General features: G+C 45.9%; 1 protein-coding gene across 4 annotated transcripts in view; it reads right to left on the bottom strand.

Moving 5' to 3' along the window:
• Positions 1–4,729: 4,729 nt before the first annotated feature.
• CACNA1I (calcium voltage-gated channel subunit alpha1 I) overlaps positions 4,730–23,493 on the bottom strand; it is an 89,693-nt gene continuing 70,929 nt past the window's right edge. For 2 of the 4 annotated variants that reach the window (XM_027879381.1, XM_027879379.1), the window contains exons 26-35: positions 22,980–23,113; positions 22,166–22,236; positions 18,515–18,593; positions 17,845–17,966; positions 16,755–17,093; positions 15,980–16,126; positions 11,709–11,825; positions 11,159–11,327; positions 10,114–10,310; positions 4,730–8,313 (exon numbers count right to left, since the gene is read on the bottom strand). In XM_027879381.1, coding sequence (XP_027735182.1) covers positions 7,612–8,313; positions 10,114–10,310; positions 11,159–11,327; positions 11,709–11,825; positions 15,980–16,126; positions 16,755–17,093; positions 17,845–17,966; positions 18,515–18,593; positions 22,166–22,236; positions 22,980–23,113 — 2,077 coding nt within the window. In that variant the 3' untranslated portion in view covers positions 4,730–7,611. The remainder of the gene's footprint in view (positions 8,314–10,113; positions 10,311–11,158; positions 11,328–11,708; positions 11,826–15,979; positions 16,127–16,754; positions 17,094–17,844; positions 17,967–18,514; positions 18,594–22,165; positions 22,237–22,979; positions 23,114–23,493) is intronic. The other 2 variants (XM_027879380.1, XM_027879382.1) reach the window with 2 other exon arrangements.

Here is a 23,493-nt window from a genome sequence, read left to right on the forward strand (position 1 = left end):
AAGGAACAGTGTTTCAACATGTTTTGATATGGACCTATGACCTCTTTGGGTTCCTGAGCAAATCATTGATGCTGAAGTGCCACAGTTCGAATTCTGAAATGCAGATGGAGTAGCAATTTACACGGTGTGAGGAGGGTCCCAGTGATCCCCAAGAATGCAAGTACATGCACATATGCACACTTATGGTGGTTCCAACAGCCCCAGGTCCCTGGGTGTCCCACTGTGTGATCTTCTCCAGCTCCCCACCAGCCCCAACACCCTTATTTCCCCTGCCCATGGACACTGGCTCCCTGAGTGATGACTCACATGGGTCGCAGCTAAGCTGTGCCCCTCAGGCTGCAGCACTTTGAGGTTGCCCCTTGCTCCAGGTCTGTGGTGCACGGCTGGATCGGGCTTACCCCCCTGGGGCAAAAACAGACCTCTTCAGCTTGTTACAGACAGTGTTGCCCAGACATTGCCTGTATCGATGCTGTGGGGACGGCTGGTGAGCAGTGTCCCATGTCAGCAGTTGGGGCTGTTTACTGCTTTAATATACTCTTGAAAAAAGAGACCAGTAGGAGGTCTGGTTATAAGCCACAGGCACCCTGAAACAGGTATATGCCTACGCCCACACACAGATAGAAAGCATCAGTGACTATGGAAGCACAAGAATAAATATTGAGCAGACACTGAGGGATTTTCAGAATAGTCTCTCTCTTTTTTTTTTTTTAAATTTAATGCCATGTTGTTTGTTGTAAATTTCCTTTTTTTCCCTTCTTTTTTTTTTCTTCCTGATTTATTTCCTATGCCTGGGTTTACAATAACAGCAGAAACTAATCAGTGGCCAATGATGATTAACAGTCTCTCATGTGTTATTAACTCTACATTCAATGGAAGATAATCTCAAAAATTTGTGCTAAGAAATATAAACATACGGGGGGAGGGGGCAGTTGCATGTATATAGAGGGACTATACACACAAAAGCAGATATTTTATCCACGTCACCCCATTTACACTGCACTCAGCTTTTTTCTTAGAAATATCTATTTTTATCTAGAATGTGTGTAGTATTTCTGTGCGTAGAACAAATCTTGAAACAAGTCCTTAATACAGTTCAGATAAGGAGGTTGGAAAAGTGTGTGAGAACATAAATTAACTGTGTTGGTGAAGTTGTAATTGAAAGGAGAAATGGGGTCATCTGCTTTCATCCTTATCAGCCCAGCAATTATTAGATGCAGCTAACGGTGACGGTGGTAGTTTTAGAGGAAAGCTTACCTGATACAGCCTACTCCATTTGTCCCTTTTTTTGGAGATGAGGAGCATTTAGGGGACTCCTCTGATACTTCATCTCCAAAGGTGTGATAATTTGATAGCAAGGCTTATGCTAAGAACTTGCAGGGTAATAGAAATACCTGCCTGTGCATGGACCACACACCTTGGGTTCTTTAATGACACTTCTCCTGCTTGTATGTGGGTGATTCTCTCCCTAAGAAGGCACTTTTCAATGTAAGAACAAAAGCTTGGATTAAAGATGTTTCACTGAAAAATATTTTTTCTTCAGATTGCCATCCTCAACATCCCATGGTATGGCTGAGATTTTGTTTTGAAGCAGCGTCTTAGCCCATACGTGTGTTTCTGACTGAAGGAGGGACGGCTGCCCTGCTTGCTTGTGATGGGTGGTTGCTAGCCCTCTTTTTGGAGATACTCTGACAAGTCTCTGACAGACTCCAGTGAAGGAACATTCAGTGCTATTCCCTTAGCAACAGTCATAAGAAAGCAAAGAAGAGAAAGAAAGTGGTCGCAGCAGGGCAATGACAAATCCCACTGCACTGTGGTCAGCACAAGCAGGTAGCTTGCAGTGCAAAAATTTCATCCAGGATGAGTAAGCTGGAGGAAAGAGAAGGGAAGAGCTGCAGGAGGAGCTTATTTGTTTAGCATGGTACAATGTGTGCACCAACACTGCTACAGCAACCAGAAGCAAAAAAAAAAAAAACCACCTCAAAAAACCAAAATAAAGCTACAGCACCTTTCAAAGTTTTCCAAACTAATACAGATAATTAAAGCAGCATAAGAGAGAGGGTTAAAGTGCTCTGATCTCCAGGAAAATGTCTTGGAAAAGCAGTGCTTCTCTCACTGCTATCATTCTGCTCTGTGGACCATGAGATGAAGGGAGAGCTGTATCTTTTGACTTTGGTGACTACAGACAACACTGCTAAGGAAAGATTTGTATTCCTCTGTGCCCACAGCACTGAACAGCAAAGAGGGAGTGTGAGCTGGAGCCTGCTGTGCTTTACATGGCAACAGCCCCGCTGCTCACTGGAGCAGCTTCAAGAAGTGCTGAGTCCCCCCTGCTCTTACTAATGTCATGAGCATGAAAGATGCTCAGCAGCTGTGCTGACATACAAAGCGAGAATAATCCCATCACAAGGTTCATCTGTGCAATCCCATCGCTGGTATAAGGGGAAGGGCAGAGCCCTTATTGCCGCAGCTGATGTTGGAGCAAAAGCAGAGGCATGCTGCAAAACAGGGTCTGGTATGCTGGTTCTGGAGGGGGTGAGTACTCCCTACTTGCAAATTGAGCACATCTGCTCTAGAAGTGGCCGGGAGGCATAAATATTGAATAGCAGATTGCCAGCTCCTGCTCAAAGTGTGGCAGGATCTTAGTGGATGCAAATAGGGGGCTTGGAAATACGCATAAGAAGGAAAAAGTGCTAGAGAAGAAATATATATGTTTAAATGAGATGGAAAAACTGAGTGGTAACTCAAAGATACAGAGATAGTGAGTTCCTACTGGAAACCAGTCCCTAGCAAGGAACAAAAATAACACACACACACACACAGAGAGAGAGAGAAGTAAGGCAGATCTCATAAAATAAAGTATTCAAGAAGAACAGGGAAGGGAATATTTGGAAGTCAGGTCAAACTGGGTGGCACACACCCAGGTGCCTGACTTTGCAAAGTACCAAGCTCTTCCTACAAGTGTTTTGTATCTTGGCTAGTTAAAAAATCAGTGGGGTTTAGTTTTTCTCTTCTCTGTGAAATTCTTGTGAATTTCCCCACCAGGAACCAAAAGCTGCTTACCTCCTTATCTTCCATAATAAATGTTGAGTTTTTATTTACATTGGCTAAAACTAAGTCTCTGCTCCCGAGCTGGTGTTACAAAGACTTTTGCCCTCACTGCACAGTGAATGTGCAGGGCACATCTCCTGCGGACACCTCACTGCCTCGGGACCAATGTTCCGTGCCCTGTGGGTGGATGACTGGCCTGTTGTCTTGAGGATTCAGTCACCATGGCCCGACCAGAACACAATACCTCTGTGATGCCCTGTGGGAGCATTTTGGACATGAGAACCGTTTTGGTGGGAATCCTTTCATTCTCAGGAAAAAGGAAAAGAAAAAAATTCAATTCCTTGAACACTTCAAGGATTTTTGCTTTATGTTTCTTCTGTCTGAAAAATTATTTTCCTGGTCAGTAACACTTTCAACTTCTGCCCTCCCCCAGCCCTGTTCAACTCATTAATTTCACAGAGGGTTGGTGGCATTCAGTCCTTTACAGGACCTGGCCTCACAAAAATTCCCAAAATGAAACAAAAAACCCAACCCCCCCAAAAACCCCCAGAAACCCAAATGCACCACACTGCCAACTTTCCATGAAAGAAAACAGTGGTCACACTGGTAATTGATTCCTATATACCTAATTTCATAAGGAACTTTTGGTAGTAGTAAGGAAGACACATGAAGATTGAGAAGCCATGAGAAGCACACCTAGTGGTATACTTTACTCGTTTGGCTGTGCTGAGTCAGAGCCTCTGGGTGCAGAAGAAATACTAGATACTGTTGTGTCTTCCATGGGCAGGTTGGAGCAGTTGCTGATTCCATGCGCAAGAGAAGGTGCGAAGCACTAGGGATAGGCTCTGCTCTTCAGCTGCAATAAACTGCACTAACAGGCCCAGAGGTCATGGTGGGGGAGGAAAATTTACAGGGAGGGTTTAGAAAAAAAGACTCGGAAAAACACCTGGTGAGCCAAGATGAAAAGAGCAGCAGCAGTGGGAGTGGGACACGGCAGAGATGTGCGAGCTCAAGGAGCAGCTCAGCATCGAGCAGGGAGAGGGACTGCTTTCAGTGGCAGACGTGGGGGAGAGCTGGGCACAAGGGAAGTGTGGCAGCTGGACAAAACACAGTGATATCAGGCTGATGACAGCAAAGAGCGTCCTGGCAGGAACTGCCTGCGATAGTCCCCGGTAGGAAGTGGGGAGTACAGGAGGCTGAAAAGATGCCTGGGCAAATCCTGGGCTACCCTCAGGTATTGTCTGGGAGGTGGGTGGGTGATGACAGAGGTTTCTGTGTGTGCCAACAGCCAGGCATAGCTGGGAAAGGCAGCTCTTGCCAGGAGAAACTGTACAACCTGCCCTGCCACAGAAATCCCCAGCAAAAACCCAAACTGTTTGATGAGGTTCAGTATTCTGCTTCCTCTTCAGAAAAGATAGATGTTTCTTCCTTCTTCTTCAAACAGTTAGTAAATAATTAAAAGAGAGAGACAAAATATTCTCTAAAGATAACCTACTCTTCTGTTTCCATGGCAACCTCCTTCCTAAGCCAGAAGCCTTTTGCTCAAGTTATATGGCAGAGGGTGAAAGCCCTTTTGCAGGGAGGTGGGAGAGCTGGCATGACCCTGAAGGGAGGCAAAGGGGAGACAACCCTCAGAGCAAAATGACTGCCGTGAACCCCAAACCACAAGCGAAATACTTCCGTGGACAACCAAGAATAAGCTGAAAGAGGATCCCTCCTAGGGGCTGCAGTCACCCCGTGAAGCCACCACCACCATCTTCCCCACCATCTTTTGATACTTCTTCCCTCCCAGCCATCCCAAGGGCAGGCCATGTTTCTCTCATGATCAAATATTGGGGTATTTTCTATCTCTCACGTTTCTTCCATTCCTCTGCTGAAACGTTTCATGGCCCACATAACTGCCAGGACAGCTCGGAGTCTCAAGTCCATTTTCCTTATGGCCATCTTCCAGGAAACACTCTGCCTTGAATTGTACTCAGTTTGGATAGGTTTCTACCGTTTGGAGCTTTTTTTGTAAGCCCTATCTCCGGCTTCAAAGCAGCTCTGGGTTTGGGTCTAAGCCTTGTGCAACCCAAGATCATTGTTCAGCCATTTGGGGAGTGACTTCCCTCCTTCCTTGAGGATGTGAAACCATGTGTCTCGTCCCTCCTCAGGACAGCAAGCTTGGGCAACTCACCCAAAGAACCACCAGTGCAAAAAAAGCATTTAAAGACCCTTATTATTGCTTTAATAAAACTAGATTTGTGTCCTTTCTGCAAGGACAAGGACCCAGGCTCTCCTGTTCTCTCCTTACAGGTCTGACCTCCCTGCAGTCAGCATGCACACTTGCAACACAGCAAACACTCCTTCCAGCAAATAAATTAAGTTCACACAGTAATTATCCTTTTCCTGGCTGTTGGTCCCATTTGTTGTGCTCACTGTTCACAGCCCCGGTTTGTAAGATGCAGCAGCTGCTTTAAAGTCAGACAGGTCACAATAATATGAGAACATCTGTTTTGTGTCGCCCACTTCACAATGCTTTTCATATGCCAACTGGGAGATCTCTGTGAGGGCTGCAGGGGCTCTCTTGTTCCAGTGGAAAATATGGGACAGGAAGCCCTGAGGGAGCCCCGCTCCTTCTCAGTGCACCAGCCTCCAAACTTTCACATCTCCATTGCACTCCTGTCTTCTCCCCGCTGCCTTTCCCATTCCATCTTCTCTGACACAGCTTAGTAGAACTTCCCTGGGGTGGCAGGTGATGTCTGAAATTCCTTGTCCCCCTCAAGTGGGTGGTTTTCCTACGTACCTGCAAATCTGCAAAGGGTACAAAACCTTGACATTGCTGTAGGAGGAGATCCAGGTTGGTCCTGCCAGGAAGGAGATTTGTGCAGTTATACCTCTGGAAAACGAAGGAGAGATGCAGCCTCTGGAGGCCTTGCTCCAACCCCGTTGGGAGAGGATTGTGTTCACTGGATTGCATCCTGGATCCCGAGGCAGGTCATGATAAGAGGAGCTGATCTGCCCTCACCCTCCACACTGCAGGCCTCTCCACTCACACTGCCCTGCAAGGCAGAGACAAGGAGAGATGCAGCCCTCCTTGTCCCTCTCACCCGTCTCTCCAGCTGGTGAGCCAGTCAGCCTTGACACAACGTGTATAAACATCCTTACAATTTATGCACACACACACACATACACACACACATTAGTATTCCCTGCTCTCCATGTCCACAGTTGGCAGTTAACAGGACTCTGGTCCCAGCTACACTGATGCAAATCAGGAAAACTCCAAAGGATGATGCTGGAGAAGAGGCAGAATCACCACTGAGCTGAGACTGCCCTTGTTGGGTCTTCCCACTAGAACTTGGAACAGGGTTAGCTCTCGGCCAGGGAACTGACTGAGTTTTGTGTTGTTGAAGCCCCCTTTGCTTTTATATATTTTTTAATATTCTAGTTTTTGTTTGCTTTTAATATATATAGCTATACATACAAAAATAACAGATAGGTTTTTCTAGGGTTGATTTTTGCACCTTTGGGCTTCTAAAAAAAAAAAAAAAAATCACAATTACTCTAAATGAAAGGAGGAAAAGTTCAATTTGCTCTCCCCTTTTTACCTCCCGCCTTCCTTCTGTCCTGCTTCTCCCACTTCAAATTTCTTCATGAGTCTTGTAATTTTTTCCCTCAGTAGTTTTCCTTCTTTGAAAAATGAAAAAGACAAACGCAACAAAACAGCAACAAAAATACGCCATGTAGCCTCCATCCCCTCTTTCCATGATCATGCCTGATGTGTTCACACATTCCTTTCAAAGTGAGGCTTTTCACCTCAGAATGTTTCCCGTGCTCCATGGCTGTTCGCTTTTCCCTGCTGCTGGGGCCAGATTTTCACCTGCTGTAAATCAGCGTGAATCCACCTTGAGCCAGAGCTCTGCTGCTTTACACCAACAGCACACAATCATGTTTTGCCAATTTACACTTGCCATGAAGATCTGGCCCACAATTTTTAATGTTTGAAATGGAAGTATGGACAATAAGGAAGTTCCCAGAAACAGGCAAGGCAAGCTCTTCCCTTGCTGCTCACCCTGCTTCCCTTCCCTTCGCGCCCACCCTGCCTGTTTGGTGTTGCAGCTCCTTCGGCCCCTCTTTGCTCGTTCCTCCTTAGTACTTTCTGAAATTCATAATCTCTTGGTAAAAAAAATAAATAAATTGATCTCTCTATATATGTATATGTATATAACTAAACAGCTGCCACGTGGCAGTCACCTGGCTGGAGGGGCCTGACCCTACAAGCCCCATGGCCTCTTCTTGTCACTATAGTCTCTGTGGTGATGGTCCAGGTCTTGCCTTAGGCAGGACCATTCCCGTATTGCTTGCACTCTCCCACGCCTCTGAGGTACGGTACCAGAGTATTTATTTTATATATATATATATATTATATATATATATATTTACCTATATATATATTTATAAATTTATGTTTGCCTGTTTCGTTTTCTTGCAAATCCTTTGGAATTGCTGCTGGGGAGAAGCTAGTGAAACATGCTCCCCATGCCAGCGGCCGAATGCTCCCTCCCTGCACCTCAGGGACCCTCATCTGTTTCTCTTGCTGACACCATCGCCCAGCTCCAGCTCAGAAGGGAGCGGGGAGCTGCGGCCCCCTGTCCCCAGTCTGCCAGGGCCGTCTATCTCCTCTCCTTCCCTGGGTGAGGGGGTGTCCTTGCAGAAGTCTGTCACCCAGGACGGCATTGAGAGGAAGCCCCGGGGGTCAACGGTGTAGAAGGGCTTGGTGTGGTGGGTGGGGGGGCGGCGGGGCGAGGGGCTGGCGTGGAGGCTGCTGGTGCTGCTGCACTTCTTCACCACGGTCAGCCCTGGTGGTGGGGGTGAGAAGAGGGAGGTCAGCGAGAGGCTGCTGAGGGTCTCCGAGGGCTCGCTGTTGTTGCCACCCCCCCGCAGGCTGCTGCCCGCCCCCTCTTCATCAGAGGGGTCCATGGAGTCATGGTGAGTGCAGCCAGGACTGGTGCTCCCACCGCTGCTGTGGCTGCGCTGATGACGACACATACTTCGCAGGTTGAAGAGCCCCCGGCCCCGCAGGCTCCGGCGGCGGGAGGCAGGGGAGAGGGGGGCTGCCAGGGGTCTTTGGCTGCCCGCAGCTGGCATGGGACACAGGGCCACCGGGAGGTCCAGGGTGCACTGGGGAGAGTCGCTGAGATTGAGGCTGTCCTCCAGCGTGGTCTGCAGGCTGCCTGCCGAGCTGCTGCTCTGGCTGTCCAGCGACGTATCACTGTCAGGCGGCTGGGGAGCAGGAATGTGAAAACACGGTTCTCAGGAAGCAGATGGGCAGTGGGCAAGAGACTTTGCCTTATTTGTTTTAGGAGCACTTTGGGGTGTGAAAATAAACCACAGGAAAGGGGAAAAACTCGGATTCCTCTCCCACTCTCCTCTGCTGGGAAGGGCAGCTATAAACCACATAAGCAATGCTACAAAGCACCAGCTCTGCAGCTTGCCCAAAGGGATTTCCTTCTCGGTAAGGAGGAGGAAAGGTTTCAATATTTTAAACTGATTTAATTCTACTCCAGGGTGAGTCTAGGCCTCCCATGTGAAGTGCTCCACCAAAGGGAAGGGAAGCTGGGGAGTTGTGAGCTCTGCAGCCCCTGCCACTAGGCTCTCCCTGAGCACTGATGGTCCAGGGGGGCAGTGGAGCAGAGGTTCCCTGTGGGTCCTCACTCTTGGCTTCCCTATAAACCTGGCGTACAGGCTATGAACACATCAAAACTATCAGCTGGACAGGAATTAGGGGACTTTCACACATATACCTCTGCTCATTAAAAAAAATCAGTCATATTTGGGGAGAGAAAAGAGTCCTCATGGTTCTTCTGACCAGCACTAATAGTAATGATGGTATTTAGGGCAGAAAGGTGGGGTCCCTTTCCAACAGGAAAAGGAAACAGCTTTAATTTCCTTGTGTCAGGTCTCAGCTAGTTAAGCAGCATTTCAGTTGTTTCTAGAAAATTGGTCTGTGCTAAGAGATCATCACTGGGACACTGCACTGGAAATGATACATGTAGGATTGGAAGCAGTTTCCTGGACCAGTTATTCAACACAGTCTGCATCACATAATCAGAAGTTTACCAATTTCTCCTTTACAATAATTCAGTATTTTGTCCCAGTGGTATGCCAGCTCCAGAGCTCTTCCTCTTTGTGTCTTAACTTAAACCAAAAGTTTCAACACTGCAACGACTCAGTGGTCTCACATGAAGGCTTAATTTATCCTTGGTGAATTTACACACATTTGTACTGTACCAACAGTGTCTGTCACATGTAGCTGGATAACATCTGATTTTATTTTTTAGTTTCTCTGGAATAGAGTCTCCCTGTTCCTGGAGTATCTTCCAAGAACAGTAACAGGGATCTCTACTGGGCTTTCATCTCTGCCTCCTCTGCTCTTCAGAGACACTTGATCTTCCCCCAATGCTTTTATTTTTCTCTTTCACTAGTGAGAAATGGCTGCTTTTTCAGAAAGAGATAGGACCTTCCTGGGATGTGAGAGCATGTGGGCAGGGGAAAACAGTGAGCTTAGGGACACAGTGTGTGGATGTGGCACTAGGGGCTGTGGAGGATGTAGGTGAGTCGAAGCCTGGTCCAACCAAGAAGGTGTGTGATCTGGAGTCATGGTGGTAAGAGGACCCAAGGAAGCTGTGCAGCTGTCATCTCCCTGGCTCACACTGTGGCTGCTGTGCATGCAGGTGTCTGCATCACACTCAGTGCCAGGGACCCAGGGGTGAGCTACAAAGTGATGTGATTTCATCTTCATGTGGGGCTCACTGCAGCTGTCAAACTATTTGTTGATCCAAAGCAGCAGAATATATGACTTGATGGGGTGAAAGCTATATACACCCCTTTGCTGTGCTATCCTCTCTTCTCCCCAGCCTCCCTGCATTCTGCAGTCCACTGTGCTCCTCCAACAGATCCAGGTTACCCAGCCCATGTTCACAGCTGCCTCTGTCTTTCCTTTGCCCTTGTCCTCGTTCAGCCCCCTCACCCGTTTAGGTGCGATGTGAGTTTTCCTAGCAGAGGGAAGAAGAGTTTCCTCACCTGTTGAAGAAGTGAACAGTTCACGCTTGGAGACCTCAGTGATGCCCATGAGCCTTGCAGAGAGATCTTAGGAAGGTTATGTGGACTCGAGACCTTCTCAGGCCCTGTCTGGGTGGCAGACATGGCTGGGTGGAAAAATTCTGCTGGTACAGGTAACAGGGGGCAAGATGCACCTGGAGAGAAGGGGCTGGGAGGGACTGACAGAGCACCAAAAAAGGGGAAGAGAACAGAAATAGAAGGAAAAGAAAGTTTAAGAGCCCTCTGATTTGATTTGGTGCCTTTGCTGCTGTTACACTGAGAGTCCTCAAGTTCAGTGTACAAAGGATATTCAGTGACATGCACTCCTGGCCAAGAAGCCTCAGTCTTGTGTTCAGACCAGTCTAGTGTAACATGCCCATGACCATTTGCACAAAAACCTGCACCAGACCCACAAGACCTAACACGGCTAAGAGTCATAAAGTGACAGCCCAGCTTGCCCCTGCTGTTGCTCTCCAAAGTATGTATCAGTGCTATAGGATTTTCATCCCAGGTCCTGCAAGGCAAGGGTTGAAGGGAGATAAATAAAGTGGTGGTTTGGGAATGTGGGGACCACAGGAGACCAGAGCATGCTCTAGAGTAGAGCTGGAGCACTTCCACCAAGGACAGACATGTATTACACATTCTCTAAAACTATGCCTGGTGGCAGGGGGCAGCAGTGTTTTTTTATTGTGCTGAGTAAGCACAATTCATCCAGCTGGCATGTCAAGGGAATCTGTCCCTACTCATCTCTGACCATGCATAGGCACGCTACTGTGAATGGGGATCAGCTCTTTTACAAAACTTCTCATAGTCATGTCTGAGGTAAGATACAGTATCTAGCAGCTAAAGAAGGAACTGCTCCTCACACGATTCCTGAAGATCAGCAAACTGAAAGCTAATTCCTGGTTAGTGTAGCCCCACGTCACATTAACTCCATTCCTGGTAGAGGGGAAGCAGGAGAAAGACAAAAGAGCTGAACCAACCCACACTTTCAGCAGACCTGGAGAATGATGAGAACTGTGCTCACCTTTGGTAGTTTCATGCTTTAGCCAAGACTGGACTGTGTTTAAAGGAGTATTCTCCATTTCACATAGGTAACTGTCTGGGTTTGTAGAGCCATTCTCACTGGTTGCTGGGAGCAGGCATTCCCCAAGATTTTCTGCCCCACTGAAGTCAGGGCTGTCCTGGCCATCCTGCTGGAAGAAAATTAGTGAGGGCAAAGCCTTGTGAAATTTAATGGCAGATGGTAGAGCAGACTTGTCAAAGCCTCAGAAAGAGCTGATTCTGATAAACCTTCAAACTAGCTAAGAGATGCTCAGTTTTCCCACCCAAATTCCCTAAATTTAGACTCATTCAGAGGAAGTTATTAACAGTAGTGAAGAGAACTTTCAAAAATATATATCCTTTTGTTCTCCTCAAATCCTTCTCCATGGTATGTCTCTATGGAGAAGCTCTCGAAAAATGACCAGAATTATATTCCTCAGCAGGGACTCCTGGATGAATACAGAGCACTTGAAATGAGCAAGGGCATAAATACAGTGCACGGTGCAACATGCCCATGACCACCTGGGGCTGACCTTGATCTGCTTAGGACTCAGCTGAGAAGTGTTTCGATTGTCTGACTCATCTCCTAGAAGGATGGAAGAGGACTTGTCTGAGTTGAGGGATAATGCTTCCATTTCAGCCAGCTGGACCTGCAGGAAGGGAAAGGAGCTATCACAGGTCATGCCTGGCATTCACATTTCAAGCAGCCACACTGTTTATGGTGGATAAGTGAGAGCCTGTGGACCCGAGATCAATTTTAGGTTATAGTCCCTTGGATACATCAGGAACTGCCTAACCCAGACCTGGGCTGGGCAGGAGAAATCACTTTTTAAAGAAGGTTGAAAATATGATGATCTGCAAGCAGCCCACCACCAGTCCATGCTCCTCTAGTGCCAGAATTGGAAGAAAAGTCCTGAATCTGTCACAGCAATACAGTTGGCCCAAGGTTCTGCAAGTAAAGCCAGGCAGGCAGAGGGTTCCCTCAGGCCAGTGACAAAGCAGCCTGCTCTGCTGAGGGATGAGGAGTGAACCCCTCTCTCTGAAGGCACCGCAGACAGCCCTGCTTAAACATGAAGGTGCTTTCATTCCAGGGATAGTCATGCCTCTTGCAGTTCATGCCAGTATCATGCGTTTCATTTTCTCTTACCTTCATTACTGAAACCCTGTTTCCCTCCAGCTGTCCTTGGTCTTCCCTATCTCCTCCACTCTAACCTACCCAAGGCTTCACCTAACACTATCTCCCATCTTGTTCTTCATCCCTAAACTCACCCCTCCCGCCCACTCATACGTGCGCTCTCTTGCAAGTCTGGCCACTGCATCTTTCTTATCCTTGTGCCTCTCCTCCAGTCCCATGCCTGACCTTGCTTAATCCTGGCCTGTTTCATACCACATGTGCCCCTCTCCCATCCTCTTACCTCCAAGCTTTCAAACCCCCTCTGCCTGACAACTGTTTCTCACAATGCCTGAAAAGCAACTGCAGTTGCTTTGTCCCTCCGGTGCTTGGATTTCTGTCACTGAGCTCTAGAGTCCCACCAGTTCGCACCAACAGCAGCTAACTTTTGAGAGCTATATTCTGGGTTGTCTCAATGAGGACAGCTTGCTTCCTGGCCATGTATCTTTCTGGCCATGTGGTTGTGTTTGCAAGAGGCAGGTACGGCTTTTGTGCCATGACAGCAGGTGAAACATTTGGAGAGAAGATTCTTTTGAGCTGGAAGTTTAGTGGCTTGTGCCAATGCCAGAGAGTGGAAGAGGTCTCCATCTGAGGGATAATGCACTTTAAACAAATGGGATGGAAAACCAGAGATGGATTTAGACAAAGGGCACAAATGACATCTTTATTTGAGAGATCCTGACACAGGAACATGGTGCCATTCCACCATGAAGAGAGCACAAAACCAACAACTGCTCCTCAGAGCACCAACACACAGAGAGCCCACAGTGAATTTATATCAAGCACGCTACACAACCACCAGTCAGCAACTACTTGTGTGAAGAAACACAGTCTTCCTTCAGTCCAGCTTAATGTGTGCACTTATCTATTACTCGCCTAAGAGGTTGTCACACCAAAACAGCCTTACAGCTGTGCTTGTAGAGACACGAGCGTGAAACGAAGTAACATCTGTGACTACCTTCTCCATCCATAAAAAAAAGGATTTCAACAAAAGTCACAATCGTCTGTTTGTCACTGCTTAAAAATTCACCTGGGATCTACACAAAAAACATAATCAACAAAGTCATGAACAGATAAACTGCAGGTGGGGAAACCTATTTCACTAGTGTTCACTGACAAACTCCTACCAGTAGTTAAACACACTTCAGCCACCAATACACAAATGTCTGTCAACCATCCCAAGAATGGAAGGATAGCAATGACAAGAGAAGAGGTTAGCACCATGAAAGAAGAAGGTTTTGTTCTTATTGCTTCCCTTACTGTAGAATATTTTAAAATTTGCTGACCAAAGATGAGGAACAAAAAAGTTTTAAAAATTGCAGTGGGGGGAGAAGGGGCTGGTCACTAGATCATAATCCATGAAAACTGCCAGGAATGTCAACCTGAGACACTGAACCATGCACATATATCCCTCAGAAAATAACTAGTTATAGATATAACTTTAAAAACAAACCTGTGATTACAAAAATTCTTAATCGAACAAATAATTGGTTTGAAAATGAAGTGTCAGGAGCATAACTGGGAAAGGTGCTGGGCTCAATGCCACAAAAGAAATTAGCACAAGTTTGAGCATATGTTTAAATGTTGTGTCCATTCACTGTGCTCGGCATCTTGGTTAATTAATCTACCAATGAAATCCGAGTGAACATTTTTGGCTAATAAGTGATTTTTGTCACAAGGGCAGAGTCAAGGGTGATATGGAGGACAGTAAGCATACTGGTTTTTTTGAACACATATGTATTGAAGAAGACTAGATAAAAACTGTTTTGCCTATGTAACTTGCTGTCAATTGCTTCTGAGACTGTACAGTTCTGTCTGTGTGTACAATACCCATTTGAATTTGTTGATGTAGCAGAGTCAACTCTAATTCAATGACTGTGCATTTCTGATGTTAGCTACATATCCATAAAGTGATTTCCTGTTGAAAAAAATTTCCTCAATGTTTTTTTACTATGGAACATGAAGAGAAGGTCATGATCAATTATGACTAAAAATCCTGAGCTGTAGTTTTGATTCATATCATCAGACACAAAATACTTACATTTTATTACTAAAGTTATTCTTGCATATATAGATAATTTCTTTTCAAATCCACATTTCAGATGTACTGAAATGTCAACTTTGAAAAATAATTTATGGGTCTATAACAACTATTAGAAAATACGATCTAAGAATAATTCTTCAGCTGTGATTATTATATCAAACTCTGCTGTGGCTGTGGGTTGCACTTGAAGATTTTGCTACCCAGTGTTCTTGATGGAAAGGTAAAAAACCGTGTGGTTGTCTTCATTCCTAAGTGGGCTACTGAAGACTGGAAGGTTTTAAAATGTAGCAAAGTAGCTGCAAATAACTTAATTTTGGGGTAATCATTGTGGAATGCCTTAGGAGATCTCATTTGCTGAGAAAGCTGAGCACCAATTGCTGAACATAAGGACTTAAGTAAAGCAGTGGAAATTGCAGTTAATTGAAAACTAGTTATTTGGTTGCACTAATGAAGCATCCATTTGTGAAGTGTTGCAATAATAATAAACTACAGCGATGTTTGCATTTTGGTACTTTCAAAGGGAAGTTATGGGGATGGGCAGATAGCTGAAAAATTGAGAAAAAATTAGAACATCGGAACTAGGCATCTGAAGCCAAACAAAAGAATGCTTTCTTCAAACATGGATAGAGTAACTTGCCAATAAGAGCTTATTTCCCAAGTTTCCTTGTTTCTTTATAAGCAATAGCAACATATCAAGTTAGTTATGGGGAAGGAGACAATGAAGATTGCCACTGATGCACCAACTTACTGTTAGATAAGCCACACTACTGCCACAAGTCTGACCACACAAAATTGGAGAACTTAAATCCAATAAAATTATTTCAGAAATAAAATTAATTCTACTCCTCCCAGACTACTTTGTTCCTAAATTTCACAACCTGAAAAGACGAATATCTTAGGAAGTAGTTCTCCAAAGCATGTACCAACTTTAGAAGCTCAAATCTAAGTCATTTGGTGTCCCGCTCTTAACAACAACCCGTTTGTCAGCTAACAAACTTTCTCAGTGGGCCCATTTTTATTTAGGTTTTGCTCAAACTAATTAACTGGTTTTTACCACAAACCAATCCTTGCTCACAGAGGGTGACTCTACTCAACAAGGCATTTAAACATGTGCTTAATTCATCGACCTCAACAGGGAATAAACAAGCACGTGTTTAAAACAAGGACAAAACACATGCTTAAATCTCCTACTGAATTGCTTCTGAGTGCTGTCATTGGGGTGAGATCCTTTGAGTCCTCCATACAACATGAGCTTGGACCTAGCCTTTCCTTGCAGAATTGAACACTACAAGAGCTGCCAGGATGCCTTCATAATCATTTCTCTATAGGTCATTTGGTCCCTCCTGACCTGTGTCCCGTCACGTCTCACTTGTCCACCACCTCAAACATCCACCTGTGGCTGAACAGGGCAGGCCTGCACTAGAGGCAGTATCAGCACTTCACAACAAATAACAAACACAGGTCAACAAGGTCTACTGTCTACACAGTCTACAGTCAGGAGCACACATCGGACGACCTGTGGGCATGTGGGTGTGGGTGTGCAGGCCCTGGGGGGAGGGTCCCCTCACACATCCTCGTACGCAGGTTACCTCTTGCTTGTCATGGTTACACTTCTCGCACATGGCCGGCGAGGAGTAATGGTGGAAGACGGAGCCCGATAGGTTATCGATGATCATTAACTCCCCGTCGAAGGAGTCCTTAATAATTAAAGAGACACTGTCCAGCCATAAGTTCTCCTAGGGGACAAGAAAGGGGGGAGGACGGGAGAGATCATTTTAAGAATGTCGAGTTTTTTGCTTTAAAGTTTCATGTGAATTTGGGGATGGGTTCTCCACCCTGACTCATCTGGAGCAGCATCTTGTTCTGCAGGTACTTGCACAGGGTCACTGGGGGAACACTTGCTCCATAGGTTGTGTAAAGGTGCCAGAGTTCAATGCAAAAAAAAAAGAAAATAAAAAATGAGGGACAGTCTTCACTCACTTTCAGTGCATCCCAGCACTGCTCACACCTCCCTTTCAGCATTTCTGGAGTGCCTCACTCTCCATATGCCATTTCCCCTGCACTCATCTCCTGAGCTCCCATCTCAAATTTGCTCCTGTCACACCTTTAGCTAATCTGCTCCATCCCTCCTCTGCTGGCCCTTAGGTTCCTACACCATGATGACAATAAACAGGACACACTGCCGTTCCAGCCTTGTCCCTGCGTGATGCTACCAACTCAGAAGTCTACTGCTAAAAGCAAACCTTTCACCCTGAGGTGGAAGACTCTGTCTGCTACTGCTAAGCCCTCAGTCATCTAGGCTGCCCAGCTTCTACCCACAGCTACTTGCTGCAGTTTCGTTAGCAAGCTCAAAGGTGTACTCACCTGGGCTGGAGAGTAACATCTCATGCACAGATGTCCTTCAGGATCTGTTCGACCACCATCTCCTCCTGTTCCTGCTCCTTTTCCCTGTCCTGAATTTGGAGAGCCTGACTTGCGGGAGCACAGCCCATGAGAAATTTCCAGCTCAAGCTCAGCATCCATTTCTGCATCCTCCTGGGCCTCCTTGTTGCTGTCGTCAAGATGTTTCATGAGCACGGCTACCACCACGTTGATGAGGACAAACTGGGCTGTGAGCACAAAGCTGACAAAGTACAGTGGGGAGATGAACTGCAGGTTGCTGAGGCAGCTCCGGTCATCGTGGCTGCAGTCACGCAAAGTATCCTTGAGGGGAAGTTGGGTTTGAGAGGGAACGATGGAAGGAAGAAAAAACTAAAGTAAGAATAAAAATATTGGTTGTTCTTCCTGCCAAAAATCACTGATGCCAATGGAAAGAACAAGGCAAACACTTCTATCATGCCATACCTGTTGGGATAATGAGGTCCCCAAAGAATCTGGGACACTATCTGTGCATATGCTATCTGCTTCAGAGGGAAAACATCCAGAGGCATATGGAGCAAACTACTTTCAGACCATCACATGTTGCTGCTGCTGTAGCCCCACACATGTGAGCAAGACCAAAAATGAGCAGTCTGGTACTGTCTTCTCCCCTCCAGACTCAAAAGCACTGAATGTGATCAAAAAACTTTTCTTTCTCTGTGTCCTCTGCAGGAAGGAAGTATTTATTTTTGATTTTTTCTGGTAGCTCTGCAGATGAGTGCCATGTCCAACACACATGTCCTATGCTCAGCTTTGATGACAGACCTTACCACAGTGGATATTTCCTCTTAGCCTGGACAGCTGTCTTGTTCCTCCCTAGGAAAATTGGCAGTTCCTCAATCAGATGCCTCTAGGACTAGATGAGCCCAAGGTTTGAGTTACCACAGTGGGGAGAGAGACTCTAGACCAAGCAGGGACCTTATCTATCAACCCAGTTTGTGTGCTCCTTTCCTTTGCAAGCCCAAGCAGTGCTGAACAGAGCATACATCAGAACTTCTCCCCAAAAGTAGGAGATTCTTGCCCCAAAGGCAGTTACCTTCATGATCCCATTCCAGTTGTCGCCTGTGGACACCTGGAAAAGTGTGAGGAAGGCCATCCCGAAGTTCTCAAAGGTGGCATGGCGGCTCATGCCCTCACAGGGGTTCTCATCATTGCATACTGAAAAAAAGGGGATTGCAGCACTCAGTGGAGGATACATTACCAGCCCTGAGATCAACAACACAAATTCACAGCCTGAAGACTTCAGGTAATGCTGTCAGCATCCTGCCCAACCATTGGCTGTTGGCCATCAATACAGAAAAATCCCTGATGGCCTAGCCCTGGGATATCATGCGGTGTACTCAGTTGCTCAGGAGCATCCTCTGAATATGTCATTGTGCTGCCTTTCTTCTTGATCAGTGCTCCATGGCAAGAGACATAAATAAACTTTCCCTAACTTTTTCTTGTAATCTTAAAGGCAACATCAAGGAATACAGTGCAGGAAAAGCAAATGTCTAAGAATATAAGAGAAACTAGAGGTTGCTTTTATTTTGTTAGACTGTTAGGACAACAAAAATTTAGAGGAAATTCCTCTTATATCAATTATGCATATGAGATAATAAAGTCCATCAAATAATTCAGTCCCTTTATTAAAGAGTACTGATTTTGAGAAACCTCAACCAGCAGGTCTGTAGCTCACACTGGAGCGTGGTCTGCTTGAGACTTACCCAGTTTTCCAAAGAGCTCCACTCCCAGAGCAGCGTAGATGAAAAAGAGGAGCATGAAAAGAAGTCCAAGGTTTCCCACCTGAAAGCAAAGGGCATGGTCAGCCTATCCCAAAACTCATTTCAGCTGTACAGGCAAGTGTTTCTGCCTTTCAGAGCCTGAAGAGAACGGCAGTGAATTCACAGTGTACAAATGCAACCAAACAATTGCTCAACGCTAGGGAAATCATCGGTCGTGGCTCCAGTTGCAGCTGGAGTCTTTATTTAGTTGCCTTCACTCCAGCACAAGCTCTGGCCAGAGTTGACTGAAGTGTGCAGTTTCTGGGACAGTTGGAGACAAGCATATTGGAGCAGGAGCACAGAAGGTGAAGCCAGTTTGGTTGGGTGAAGGACAAGCTGTGAGCCAGAGCATGGAGACATGCCCTGCAGTGCTACATGCCCCACCAAACTGCCTAAATCCCTTGAAGTTATGATCATGTGAACAGTGCAAGAACATGTTCCAAGGAGACAGGGGCACAGGTACACCAGCACCAGCTACAAGTGGAGGTTACATCAAGGCTTGTGGGAGGAGTAGGCAGGTGGGAAGGAAGAAGAGTAAAGACGTACTTTGAAGATGTGTGTTGAGAAGGAGGAGAAGAGAGGGGATTACGAAGGAGTCAAGAGAGAAAGCAGAGCTACTTATGCATCTCATGAATAATAGGTCAAAGCCTGACTTCTGGACCTTCAGTGGCTGCTGTTGGGAAGCCTGCCCATGACAGGATTGCTTCTTCATGGCGCAAAAATGCAGCAGCAATATGGGCACTGCCACCCAGCCCTCACTCTCCCAAATCACAGCTTGCCTCTGAATCTCCTCCATCCCCACACGTGGGGCAGTCAGATTACATGTCAGGAGCTGGAGTGGGTTTTGGAAGAAGTAGGTTGATCAGTAGCAGAAAATTATAGTAATGGTTAGCACAGTGTTGGTGGAACAAGAGAAGTCACGGAAAAACCTAACTGGCATATGGGTGTTTTTGAAGAACAGAAAAGTTTCTGGTCTAAATGAGTGTGGTCACTGGGCCTTTGTTAGGATCATGCACTTCAGAAGTCTAATTTAGTCATTGTAACTGCTGTGCCATCCAAATTCAGCAGAGAAATAAATGATTCAGCCCACCCACTCCCCCGGGCTGCCAGATTCTGGCTCCCTACATACTCAGTGGAAGAAATTATTTCTGATGACTAAATTGGACACCATAGTCAATGCTGTAAACACACACCACTAGGTCTGTGTCTACAGGGCATTAAGAAAAAGAAGTTAATAAAACTTAGCTAAAGACTACATTTCCAAAGGGCTCTTTAAAATTAAAGCTCTATTCACTATTAAGAATTGCTGCAGTATAACAAAGACAGGAAGGGAGTTGAAACGGGACAATTGGAGATGCCTTGTATGCCATTAGCAAGCCAAAATCCCTGATGTGAGTCTGTGCTCTAGGAACAAAAAGAGAAAGGTCAAGAAGAGGAAAAAGCGCAAGGGAAAGGACAGCTTATTTTAAACTACTTCTTTTGGCAAAGTCAATAAATCTAGGAGAATAATATTACAGATAATGCAACTGTCCCCCAAAGACCCAGTGTATAAAATACGGAGACTAAATTTATTCTTTTAACAGTGAAACTGGTGGATTTTAGCCCTTAAAGTGTGGATTTTTACACAGCTATGGAGTTATTTTTCATTCCTGTTACACAACTTTATTAACCAAAGCCAGCCTTACTACAGGAGGAAGTAAAAGCCAGTCAATAGGAGTACATTGATCACAGACTTTGATGCTGGAGGGATCAAGTGCTGCTTGTTACTACCACCCAGGAAATACCTAGAGGCCAAACCTTCTGACATCTGCTTGTTTTGTGGCAGATATTAATGGCCTCCAAAAGACCTGACCCACCAACTTGGTTAGCAAAGGAGTTGTAGGCAAATTGGAGAGAGAAAAGTCAGAATTTACAAAGTATGAAAGAATATATTTGTGGCTAGGACTAGAAACAGGGACTCACAGATCCCACCCATGCTCTTTGCAAAACACTTTACTCTCTGATGACTCAGTTTCTCCATCTATGTGACAGGAATATGAATATTTCCTACTCTCTTATTTATTCTCTATAGTTTGGGTATAGACGTTGAGTCTCATCATTTAAGTGCAAATATATTGCAGAGTCCTCTTACCAAAGGTTTACGGATACTATTTCATCCAGCTCTGTGTGCATCTGTGTGCATTTATCTGGGTTGCAGAATAAACATGCCACAGACATGTAGATGCTGGATCTGAAGACCTGCTCCATTCCAGACCCTTGCCTGAGAAAAATCATCTCCTGTGGCTCCTGGAATGGAAAAGAGCAAGGTGCAAAGAAGCTTCACTGAGCCAGCCTGGGGCAGCAGAGCCAGAACTAACAAATGTTACTGGTCCAAATCTGCCTGCTATAAGAACATCCCTAATCTCCCATTCCTTCCACTGTTCAGTGTATCTCAGCCCACAAGTATCCTAAATTATGATATTATACATCCTACATATGAATTATTATTATTGTGTTATTGTTACTACTATTATTAACCACAAATAATTGTTTAATAAAGAGCATGGGAGATCAGACAGAGCTCAAGATCTATAAAAGATCACAGAGTTCCCCTCTCACTTTTGTGCAATCAGATTCCTCTTTTTCAGATTGACATTTGTTGTCATCAACATCAGAAGTAAATTCCTTGGGTAACTACTCATGCTGCTTTCAGACTAAATCTCAGCTCATCATCACTCACCAGCACTGCCACATTAGCTGATAAATCAACTGACAAATGCCTGTGCATTTTGATATCATGCAATATAGTTGCCTTCTCAGGGCCTGCCAGGGGAATGGCCTGATGTATGATCAGTAGAGCCACTTGGTGCCATTACTTCTTGCATAACAATTCTCTCTTAACAATCCAAAGGGAAGGGGCCCAGACTCCCTGGCTGCTCATCCATCATGGAGGATGCTCACAGTGGGTTTGAAGCCTGTGTAAAGCACTGTGTCAGCATCTCATTCGGGAACAGCTGCCGCTCACAGCTCATGAAATCCTTCTGTCTAGCTGTCTTGCAGTAGACACTTAACTGCCGGCTGCGTGAGCCACAACAGAGCATGTCACTGCTTCTCATACATGAGAGGCTCAGAAACACAAAGGGATCCAGGAGGAGAAAAGAAGAAAAAGAAGGAAGGGGCAGGCAGTTGCTAAGAAAAGATGTGACGAGAGTGCGAATGAAAGAGAAGGGGGAAAAGGGAGCACATGCAGGGAAGGGTAAGAGGGGCAATGACACAAAGACTTCCTTTCCTCCTGAAATGGTTGCCAGTTACTCTTCTCTGCTTATGGAGAGGAGAGAAAGGAGCTGAGGACTAACCGCAAACAGTTAGACACTAGCTAGACGTGATTGGAAGAAATCTGCCCTTATCCAGGAGTCGAGCCTTATTTCATTCACCCACTGGAGAACAGAGATGTGAGGTGAGCTGTACCCCCCTGAATGACATGAAAATTTGGACATGGCCTTCAGCCAGTTGCCTGCACAACACAGTAGGCGCTATCTTTGAGGCGACGCAAGAATCAGCCCTTTGGAAAAAAGGGACAGCAGAGGAGTCTTTTGGGAAGCTGGTCTGTTTTACCTGTGGCAGGGCTTGAACAACGGTATCCAGCAGCGCTCGCATTCCTGTGGCCATCTTCAGTAGCTTCAGGACTGCCACAACAAGCACAAGAGAAGTGTGATTCAGACTGAGCTCAGAAGGTCTGTCCGTTGTGTGACTTACTAATGACAATAGCACAAGACAGATGTCCTGTCTCCCCCTGCCCTAGAAAAATGGGATTTTTCACCTCACCCCCCTTTTCCCTTTTGACTGTACAACCCTAGTTGTTCCTTCTACTCCAGTCCATATCCTTTTTACTAAATACTCTGCTTCTGCCACCCATGCCTGTTGGACTTCTGGTTCACCCAGGCACTACAACCAAGTCCTCCTTTTCTCAGCAATGTGTACCCCAGTTGTCCCTCTGCTTGGATTTCTTCCTTCCATCAGTTTCTCTTCCTCCAGCTACCACTGTTAATCCAGCTCAGCACACCTTGGCCACCAGCAGGAAGATTCAGGCCCCTGCCTGCTCAAACTTCAACCTGCTTTGTGGCCTCTTCTTCATATACCATTGCCACGCTTGCCCCATAAACAAGAAACAGAAAAAGTTCAGTTCTCACATGATCTGCCCATCCTCCTAGTCCTTCACCACTAAGTCACCAGAAAGCCTTATCCTCCAGGGCGTTCTTCATCACATCCCAGAAGAATCCCTTCTGGGTTGTGACAAAGGACACCCCAGAGGCTCCTCCAAGGCAGGGGGCAGGGTTAGCCCATGACTCTACAGCCACTGCTCAGTGAGTCATGGCACCAAGTCCCAGTTCCATGGCCACATGCACCCTGCCTTTGGTCAGTGTCTCACCTCGGGCGATACGCAGCACCCTCATGATCCGGATGATAGTGGGGTTAATTGGGAGAGCAGCATTGATTTCAATCTCTTCCAACGTGATGCCCATGACAGACAGTAGCACAATGGCCAGGTCTAGCTGGTTCCACCTTAAGAAGAAAAATTGAAGACAATAAAGAAAGATAGAGTTTCTTCCATTTCCCTGAAAAACAAAGTGAATTGTTTCCACTTCAACCTAAACATTTCTTTATGTATGAGTTCAAGGCCCCACTCTGAGTCAGCCTACATGGGCTTTTGCAGACAAACAGAGATTCACTTTGCACACACCCTGAGCAGCCAGAGGCAAGGCAGCCTGATTTGAAAGCATGGAGCTGTGTTACTGTGGCGCTATGCATTGACTAATGGGCTCAGCTTTTTACGGCCTTACTACCTCGAATCAACTTTGTTATATATGTTCTGCTTCAGCATGCTCACAGTTTGCCTCGAGGGCAGGAAAAAAATTGTCTCTCTCTAACCTCATCTCCTTTGC

The sequence above is a fragment of the Empidonax traillii genome, unplaced genomic scaffold (genome assembly GCF_003031625.1).
Source record: "Empidonax traillii isolate 1590-97213 ecotype Southwest subspecies unplaced genomic scaffold, ASM303162v1 scaffold55:size2822071, whole genome shotgun sequence".
Taxonomy (NCBI): Eukaryota; Metazoa; Chordata; class Aves; order Passeriformes; family Tyrannidae; genus Empidonax; species Empidonax traillii.